The following is a 10159-nucleotide window of genomic DNA, read 5'->3' on the forward strand; positions in this document are numbered from 1 at the left end:
AATATAATCCTAATCGCTATTTCAATCTTTCTATCTTTCTAATTACTTCTCTCTGTTTTTCTCTCTGTCTCTATTTTCTCTTCACTTAAAAAAGTCACTGATGATGAAGAAATAAATAAACTAAATAAACTAATATTTAGTTTTGTTTTCTAATGAAGTGACAAAAAAAATGTAGCAGAAAAATGTTTCATTTCTGCCCAATGTTTATATGTATAAGAGGACTGTTACTGGTTGTTTGCTTTTCCACAACCATTGAGACTTTGGTCAATGACTGTGAATATGACTGAAGTGTTGATTGATTTGATTGATTTTATTTAGCCATAATATTGTATGTACATACACATCTAGTACATTCATTATTAGTACGTGGATAACACAAGAAAGTGAGAAACACTTATTTCCATTGTGGTCCAAAAATTAAGTTACAGTGCAGGATATTATGTATGTGATTTAGCTTCAGTTGTTTCAGGAGGTACCGGAGTATTTTATTTTGTGACGTCTGTAGCAGAGTTTTCAGTTTTTTGGGAAGGCCTGTATACCATGAGGCACAAGCATAGTCATAATGACTTTGTATGAGAGATGAGATTAGCATTTTTTTTGGTTTTAATGTTGAAATGTCTTGTCTGCCTGTACAGAAACTTAAGTTTGGAATTAGATTTTCTGATGACAGTGTCAGCTGTTTGACTGCCTGAGAGTGTTTCATCCAGCACCACACCTATTTAACACTTCGTTTGCTGGAGAGGGGGTGGCCATCACAATTAAAGTCCAGTGGATCTTTACCACTGAGCCTTCTTTTGGATCCAAAGAGGATTGTTTCTGTCTTTCCAAGATGAAGAGATAGCTTGGTGTCAATAAGCCATTCGTGGATAGAGTGAAGTTCTGATGTTAGGCTTTGTTGAATTTTAGAGTGTCCTTACCAGCTGCTAGGAGAGCCGAGTCGTCTGCATATAAAAGCAGCTTGCAGTTTACAGCGGCAGACGTCATTAATATATATGAGGAATAGTAACGGTCCGAGAACGGAACCCTGTGGGACTCCGCATATCACTTTTGTTGTAGAGGATGTTACGCCTCCGATATCTACATACTGCTGTCTGTCTGAACCAGTTTACTGCTGGTTTCTGGAGCCCCAGGGCTTCCAATTTACATATGAGAATATGAGAATACTGTGATCCACTGTGTCAAAGGCCTTCTGTAAGTCGAGAAGGACCATACCTGTGAGGTTGCCTTTGTCTTGCTCTGACTTGATAAAATAAGTGAAGCACGTGTCTGTAGAATGAGAGGGTCTGAAACCTGACTGGAGCTCGTTGTGGTCTGTGAGATATTGGTTGAGTTGCTCATAGAATGTTTTCTCAATCAGTTTGCTGACAACACTGAGAATTGAGACGGGACAATGGTTGCTAACCTCGGTTTTACTGCTCTTTTTGTGAATAGGGGTAATTTTAGCATATTTAAGTTCGGGAGGGATACTACCTGTTGACAGAGACAAATTTATGATGTGTGTTAGTGGGGAGGTGAGGTACATCTTTAATGAATCTGGGGGTATTTGATCTGGTCCAGTTGCCTTGTTTGGGTTTAGATTTTGAAGGTTTTTGAGGACAATGTCCTCTGTTACGTGTTTGAATACAAATGAAGCACCTGAGTTTATGCATTTGCTGTAGAATTGCTTTATGTAGGTCGGGCCAAACCTCCCACTTCCCATGGGTAATTTTTTTAGTAGAGAAGAAGCAACAGTGGTGAAGTACCTGTTAAAGTTTTCAGCCACCTTGTGCTTGTCAAAACATATATCATTTTCTATAAATAGATAAATAAAAGTATAAATCTGGGAAACAACTCAAGATTCAGAGATGGGTCATCTCTTGAGTCACTGTGTGCCTGAATGATTAATGTGTCAGCAATAAATAGTTTGACAATGAACATTCTCATGGACATGGACAGGCAATGCAAAGCCATAATAAAGCTAATTATTACCACAGAAAATCTGACTGCTTAGAAGCAGATTCTATGAAAATCAAACTGAAGATTGGGGGGTAATTTCTTCAGATACTCACCTCACTTGCCTCGCTTTGCTGCTGCTCCTTCTTCTTCTTTTTCTTGTCTTTCTTCTTGTCGTTGCTCTGAGCCTGAGCAGCCTTTCCCCCAGCTGCTGCCCCTGCCTTCCCTCCTTGTCGAGGCTTCCCGGAGGACTCTTTYCCGGTTTTGGCATTCGACTTCCCCGGCTCCGAGGTGTCCGTATCCGAGTCGGAATCAATCTGGAGCAGCGCAAACCGGGAGGCGGTGGTGGGGACGGTGATCATAGCGGACGATGCCATAGCGTGACTGACGGAAAACTGAAAAAAACAGAAATTACAGTTTATTAGCTAAACTTTAGTTAGTTAACACTCGCAACCTATTTTAAACAACCAAACCAAATCAGTGCTCCAAATAGGTCTTCCGTGCAAATCACTGTCAAGTAATTTCYTACTGTCTTTGTTACCAGTGTACTAGTGAAGGCAGATTAGCGTTTATAGCAGCGACATACCCCGAGCTAGCAGCTTTTGTTAGCTAACAAGTACTAAAGTTGTTATCCTTGCCAGTCGACGAAAAACCCCTTAAAGCCTCTGGTTTATCTTTTGTTTTTCTCGTACTAGCTGACATGTGTTGAAGAAGCACTACCAATAAGAGAAGTCTGTTTAAATACTTTCACCTGTTCGCGAAGAACTGTAGGCAGCAGCAGCTATCAGCGATTGTCTAACTTGGTACGGAAGCCGGCTGGAACAAAATAGTGTGAAGTTTCGCGATTTCAACTGGTGCTAAAAATCCCCTAAGCTAGTCTGTTGCTGCTAACTTTTCACTGTTTTGGGTCTGTTGTATGGTACGTTTTAAATCTATTTTCCCCAATAATATTTTAGCCATTTTTCTCAAGTGTTATGTTACAATTACCATATTTTCTCATAAAGGCTTACCTTTTCATTATAAGAACCAACCAGCCTTAAAATCAAAACAAATCAATTTATCATTCAAAAGCCACAATCACATCAGTCTACCAATTAACGAATCAGTCAGTGAATCAGCCATGAAAATAATATGTTATAAAGAATTTTAATATTAGGCTGTATAAAAAGCAACACTTACAAAATAATAACACTATAATTAAAAGAAAAAGTTTACAATTGGTCCACAAAGGCAGTGTTGTTTGAGCTAATCATGTTGTTTAAATAGAAAAAATAATAATTTAGTTTATATAGATTGCGTTGGTCATAAGATGAGATATAGTGCAAAAACCGAAACAATTTAAGAAATAAAAAGTGCTTGTTCTGGGATCTTTCATTAGCAACATGCATTAGTATGCACAGTTAGAAAAACTCATATTTATATGAACTGCTCCTGATCCAAAAAAAGAAGCACGTTTTTTAAAAAAATATATAATTTAGGTTCAGAGTTTTAAACTTAAGATGCTGAAATAATGCACAGGAACAAAACAGAATGTGTAGTGCTATACAGAATTTAAAAGTGCTATAAATTTATATTATCATATAAACTTTCATCCTACTATCAAATCCAAAATAAAAACAACTAAAATGAACAAAAAACAGCTAACTACATATATTCAGGTGATGACAATATTTCCTTCATTTATCTCTTTTAATCAGAGGCAAAACCTAAAAGTTTATACTAGACTGTGCCAAGACAACAGAAAATGGACTATCTGTCACAGGTTTTAGTTTATCTTCTTTTCYTAAATAAGATCATAAAGGGTAAGATCATCTTTATGATGTCTCTATTTTTTTGAACTTGACAAATGTCAGTGATAACTGTTGGTTTGTGAATGTTATGACCTTTGATAAAAAAAAATGTGCTTCAGCTAAAAAGGTTTTTAGGGATTTTCCAACGAATTGTGAAGATTTTCACACATTGCTGAATCACCTGGAATTTGACAAAGACATCTGTGGAAATGTTACACATATAAAAAGCTTTTAAACAGGTCAGAAAATAAAATCATCTGTCAAGTTTTTTTGGTCACTTCTATTGAATCCTCCATCATTGACTCAATGCTGTCATCAACAGCAGACTGCTGCTTCCTAGTGGCAGAACTGGGGACCTGCAGGTCAGGTCCWGAAATCTGCCTCAGCTCTCTGCGACACAATCTGACAGGTGTCATCTGTAAACCTCTCTCAGATTGAACTCTTGCGCTCCTCCCGTGAGACGGTGTGAGTGTRTGATTGGGTTCAGACATCTTCGGCTGTTGGTGTGCTTGGCAGTCAGAAGAAACTCCGCGTGTGTCAGTTTGCTCAGTGTATATTTTTGTGTACGTGGTTGCAGTATGTGCAGAAGGAGCTTGGACTTTACTTGTGCTCGTGTGTGTCTGCATGTTTTGCGTTTGTCTGTGCGAGGGCTGATGGTCAGGGTCGACGGAATCAAGTTCTTTCAATTTCTTTTTGAGCTGCCGACTGGAGCTTTTGTAGAAAAACAGCTCCTTCTCTAGATGCTGCAGTCTGTCTTGTATTGCCTGTTGTGCCACTCCAGAAACATCCTCTACATGCACACAAACACAAGGAGAAACAGATGTGAATGAAGCAGGAATACTCATTTTTAAAAGGATAAATCTGAATATTTTTAGTCAGTATTTTCACCGTTGAGTTTCTGCAGTAGAAGCTGAATGCTGTTCTGATGCTCTCTGTGCTGCTGGGTGAGTCTGCGGTCTGCATCCAGGACCAGATGCTGCATGGCCGCTTCCATCTCTCTTAGAGCCGCCTCCTGCTCGTCAGCCTGAAGCTCCAACTCTTCACACCGCAAACGTAGCTGGCGCTCCACCTCTCTGAGACCAACAACCTGCAGAGGGTGATAAGTAAGAGGGGATAGCAAGATGGCGTCGTTATAAAAAAAGGTTACTGCATTTTCAATGAAGGGTTTTCAACCATTTTTACTTGCAAGTGTAAAAAATAACAAATTTCCACATACGTTCTGTATGCTTTATATGTAAAGACAAATGCAGGTCTGTATGTGATGTTATTTTTAATCTCACCTTGTTGAAATATTTGATAAGGAGATCCACAGCCTCAGCTGGTGAGAGCTTCTTCAGCTTCCTGGTAAAGTCCCAGTGTTGAGGGAGCTCAGCACTTTGTGACAGATACAAAGAGGAGTCGCTGACTAAAACCCGCTCCTTCTTTTTAATAGAATCGTTTTTAAATTMGAGAGCTTCATCTAGAGCCTCGATYGCTTCTTCCAGCTGCAGAAGGGAGAGTTCCTCCTGTGCATGGACGGGTTTTAAACATAGTAATGAACAATAAAACCACAGATTAAATACTAAAATCTGTTTAAACGGCTAACAATCCCTGAGTTCTTACATCTGCAGTGAGCACTGTGTTGTCCCTCAGCTGGGTTTCATAAGTGTCTCTTTTCATCTTCAGCATGTRGCTTTCTTTCTCTAGTTCCTCCCTGGAAACTCCTCCAGCCTTCCTCACACTGCTGCTGCTCTGCAGCTGCTCCTCCACAGACTCCAGCTGCACAGATACACGCAGCAGATCCCGGCTCAAAGCCTGACAAGAATAACACAAARAAACGAAATATTTCCAGATTATCTCATGTAGAAGTGTGATTTTATTCCATGCCTACGTTTGACTTTTCTTCTACTGGAGAACAGCTCACCTGACTGAAGRGTAACTTCTTGACCTCTAGTTCACGTTTTTGTTGCAAACAGTCCTGCCTGCGTAGAAGCACCTCCTCTCGACTCCTCCGCTCCTCCTCCAGCTCCTGCTGCTCTGCTCGCTTCTGAAGAACGTGTTCCTCCTCTTCCTCCAGCCAACTACTGTCACACAGCTGTAGAGAGAGCAAGAAGGAGAAAATGTTAAAAAAGGGAAAAAATAAGTAAATACGGGGAGTAAAGTAAGGTATAAAAGACAAATTCAGCTAAAAATAGTAAATCAAGCAGTATATATAATAAACCCTGAGCAGATGGTTATTTTAAAGAAGAAAGTTGTAAAAGTAATTTTTTAAAAAGTTTAACTTTTACCTTTTTGTTTGACTCTTCCTGGTGATCTTTGAAGACAGCTGAAATCCCTGCACTTTGCCCCTGTGTACATAAACACAAATCACCTTCCTCAAAAAAGGAGTTGATCATTGACACATTCTGAGAGTTGGTTGTAAAAGSTTTACAGTTTTTTGTAACCAATTGCCTCCAACTCAACTGAACTGTCTGGTACTTACGTATATGCAAAGGATTTTGGCATCCAGTGAGATTTTCGTTTTGTAAGAGTAAAACAGAAAAAAAAACCTACAACTGTCAATTTATAACTGACCCTGTTTTGGTGTTTTTTCCTGTTGCTGTCRCTGAGTTCCTCCAGCTGCCCCAGACAGCTCTGAAGCTGTAGCTTCTGCAGCCTCATGTGCTGCAGACTGTGGTACACCTCGGCCCGGACCTGTTGGCTCCGTGAGGAAAGTTGTACCAGCAGGTCTGTTTTACCGGTGTGCCGACCACCGCCTCGGTCCACTGCTTCCYTTTCCCTTTCTGCCAAACCAAAACACTCTTTTAGAAAAGGAAATACTGTTCAGTAAGTCATTATTTGTAAATACAAGATCAAGCGTAGGAAACTACTTAAAAAGACTATTTAATATGTAAAAGCAATAATATCACTGTGAGCTAAACATAGACATGTTTTTTAGTCTCTGGAAACTCCATAAAGTACATTTTAGTGGTTCAGAAACATGTGATGTGGGTAAAGCACAGCAGCCAGTCAGAAAGATTTGATCACACCAGTTTTGTCGAGTTCTTTGATGAGCTCCTCCTTCATGCGCATGTTCACAGTCAGCTCATGGATTCTTCTTTCGGTGACACCAGCTCTCCTGACCTTCTTCACCTGCCTCTCCTGAGGCTGGTTCTCCACCGAATCTGACAAGAAATGTCAGCCGACAGTTTGAATACAGCTCCTTTGAATGTGTAAGCTGTCATGAAATAATGCACTATCATTAAGGCAGGAAAAAAAGGTGTGTAAAAGCTACTTGTTGTCGTATGCTGCTGTGCTTCTGTGTTTCTGTCATGTGTCTGAAACTGTGGAGTGCTTTTCTCTTTAGGGCGTAACTTCTTCTGCCGGCTGGTCCATGTTCGGTTCAATGACCGCCTGAAGTTGCATCATAAAATTAAATTAGACAGAAAATTCCTGATTAACCTGATATTATTTAGAAAAATGTAAAAACAAAATGATGAAAATTTGCCAGCATGGGTCTCGAAAAAAAAAAACAACAACCTCGTACTGCAAACCTATACAATTTTTATTTAATTTATGAATACACAAACATTTATTTCATTCTTGTTTGGTAAAAATAAAAAATCATATTAATACTAGTGCCTACTAACTTTAGCTTATTGTTGGTGTATGGAAACAGTTGTACAATAAAGGTTCTCACCTAAATTTGCCCACAACACTGTCCTCCTCCTCCTCCTCCTCCTCCTCCTCCTCCCTGGTTTCACTGCTTGCTGCCTGCTGCTCAATAAATGGACAGTAGACTTTATCCTTCTCCTGGATCTCAGCCAGCAGGAGGTGGCCCCGCATCTTAAAAGCTGCCATCACCCTCTCCAGTGAGTAGACCGGAGGGCTGGAGTGAATCTGCTCAAACAGCATTCAAACGAAAAGTGAGCAAAGCAACGATGATCCAAACGAACGTCCGTTTTAAAGTGCGGCAGATCCCTACCTCCCTGGACGCTCRGTGCACACAGCTGTGTCGGACCAGAGGGACACTGTGAGGTCTGTTGTACAAATACCCAGAAGTCTTTGCTTCCACGGTTGCCCCTGAGGTCGTCCCATGGAAGGTCCAGAGGCTGCTGCGAAGGCGGTCGATCAGAATCTGCTGATTCACCAGTTGCTCCGTCTGACCAGTCACATAAAAAACAACAACAAATGAAATCAAGGAAAAGATGCAATTAAATAAATGATTGTTTTACAAACTCACTGTTCTCCTCACCTGTATTCGAGTTCGCGCCTTTTCCTCCTCTAAGGCTACAAACTGGGCTTTTCTCTCTTCTAGATGTTTCTCAGCTTCTTCTTGTAGTTGTTTTAGTTCAGTGTCTTTCTTTTTTAATTCTTGCTCTTTTACACTGACAACCTCCTAAAGACAAGACAAAAAAATGGATGATTGTTTTCTGTCATGTAACTCATTCAGTCCAGTTTACTTGTGTTTATAACTCTGTCGCAAGAAGTTGCAATAAAAACTGAACTTGTTATATTTAAAATATAAGAATTAGATTGAAACCTTAGCTGTAGCTTGGTTTCACTGAGCTGTTAAAGAAGGCATTATGCTTTTATTATTTAAGCTCTTTCTTGTCTTGTGTTTACCTGGCACTGGTTGAGTTCTTCTTGAAGCTTTAAAAGAGTTAAATGGTGAGCTGGGTGTGTACACTCCTCAGAGTCTGTATCAGTCACATGATGGGGCTGACTGACAGCTGCCAGCCTCTGCTGCCAGTCTCGCAGTCGCTGCTTGAACAGAAGACTTGGAGAAGAACCAGAAACCTCTGCGAGCAAACCTGCAGCTTCCTGAACCAGGAGGCGGTACTGCCAGGCCGTCCTTTGGTTCCCCTCCTGATCCGGTTCTGACCCCCTGATCCGACCGGACCGTCTGAAGCCATCCTCTCCACCTCTACTACCCGTCTTCTCTCTTTCCACCTCTATATCCTTCTCCTTGTCTTTCAGCAGCTCTCTCAGCGTCTTCACTTCATACTCCAGCTCCTCGAGTCGAGCCTCGGCGGGGTTCCAGGGGTCGGGGCCCGGTTGGAGCGCTGCGTGAGTGGGTGCCGCTCCGGGACAATTGCYGACGTGACGAGCCCTGGAAGCGAACTGCAGGACGTTCAGAGTTTCTGCGACGGAGTGGTGGGAGGGGCTGACGCACGCCACCATCAGCGTGTGGGCGCTCCCTCCCAGAGAGTCGCGGAGGAGACGGGTGATCTTGGCGTTGCGGTACGGAACGTGCGCYTTGCTGCGCACGTGACCGCGGCGACTTCGGCCGTGGTCAGAGAGGGCGCGGATGACGTTCCCGAGCGCAAGCAGGCCCGTGTTGATTTGAACCGATTCTTTGAGTCTGGTCCCAGTGTTTCCAGTTTTTCCAGCACGTTCCGAGCCGGCCAAGTCGACCAGACAGAGTTTGGAGGACCGGACAAGCTTTAGAGAGGAGCTGCTGGTGATGTTGACCTGAAGGCTGAGGATGGCGTGAGAACGACTGGAGTGCTCATTCATTCCTGTAGCGCCGGTGTGTCGCAGGGCGTTCCCCGTCTCAAACGCACTGAGCAATTCCTTGGCTGAAGTAACCAGCATCTCTCTGGCTCCCACCACCACTGAAAACACACACAATAAAAATCAAATATCGTCATTACAGATGGAAAAACAAAAGTCAAACTTACACATAATAAAAATTGGATGCTAAACCCCAGATTATGTATGAAGCAAATGATWTCATTTAGAAGGCACATCATCATTTGCACTTTCATTGACTTTCTTATTACCTGTGTTTCCCTTTTCATCCTCTCGGATGTGAAGCTCTTTGTGAATGGTTTGCAGCTCCAACAGATCTCGTAGTTCCTCCATGTGCAGCTCCATATATGAAACATGCACTGTGGCCTTCACTCCATCACTCCTCTTCTTCTCCAGAAACGAGAACACATCATGGGCCACACAATCAATGATTCCTCCCTCTTCATCTGAGGTTGTTTAAAAAAAATCAATATATCAGGAAAACTGGACATGCTTTTTAACAGAGTTCTAAAGTAACTTAGTACGAATACTTTCTTATTGTACTTTTTTTGGGTATCTGTACTTTACTTGAATAATTATTTTTCAGCCTACCTTTTATTTCTATTTCTTACATTTTCACACAATTATATGTACTTTATTCTCCTTGCATTTTTTTAAAAAAAGCAAGAAGTAGAAAATTGTTACTTTTATTTCATTTTTGCTTGTTTTAATTCCAGCTTCTCATTTTTCATATAAATTGTGCCTCCTAGATAAAGTGAATTTTATTGTGGTTGAACGAGAAGTATAAATATATAAAATTCTGATAAACCATGTCACACTCTAGCAGGACATAGAGGACATACTGTATGTAGCCTAGTACAATGATGCATGTGGTGGCATATATATATATATACACACACACTGTGTATACATGTATAAAATTTTGATACTGTGTTACATAGTTT

At 41.1% G+C, this 10159-nt stretch overlaps 2 protein-coding genes across 2 annotated transcripts in view; both read right to left on the reverse strand.

The window, feature by feature from the left end:
* gkap1 (G kinase anchoring protein 1) overlaps positions 1–2630 on the reverse strand; it is a 9559-nt gene extending 6929 nt beyond the window's left edge. The window contains exons 1-2 of the mRNA XM_014020762.1: positions 2519–2630; positions 2049–2327 (exon numbers count right to left, since the gene is read on the reverse strand). Coding sequence (XP_013876216.1) covers positions 2049–2309 — 261 coding nt within the window. The 5' untranslated portion in view covers positions 2310–2327; positions 2519–2630. The remainder of the gene's footprint in view (positions 1–2048; positions 2328–2518) is intronic.
* A 431-nt stretch (positions 2631–3061) lies between these two features.
* LOC106526216 (kinesin-like protein KIF27) lies at positions 3062–9661 on the reverse strand (the record flags this gene model as incomplete). The annotated part of the gene is given in 14 exon segments (XM_014020763.1): positions 3062–4512; positions 4611–4809; positions 5003–5227; positions 5325–5516; positions 5626–5796; positions 5990–6049; positions 6276–6484; positions 6731–6865; positions 6976–7094; positions 7381–7580; positions 7666–7842; positions 7936–8079; positions 8307–9298; positions 9467–9661. Coding segments are annotated over 14 exon segments (3548 nt in total), but the record flags the coding sequence as incomplete, so codon positions are not given.
* Positions 9662–10159: the final 498 nt, after the last annotated feature.

Source organism: Austrofundulus limnaeus, unplaced genomic scaffold (assembly GCF_001266775.1).
Source record: "Austrofundulus limnaeus strain Quisiro unplaced genomic scaffold, Austrofundulus_limnaeus-1.0 Scaffold265, whole genome shotgun sequence".
Classification (NCBI taxonomy): domain Eukaryota; kingdom Metazoa; phylum Chordata; class Actinopteri; order Cyprinodontiformes; family Rivulidae; genus Austrofundulus; species Austrofundulus limnaeus.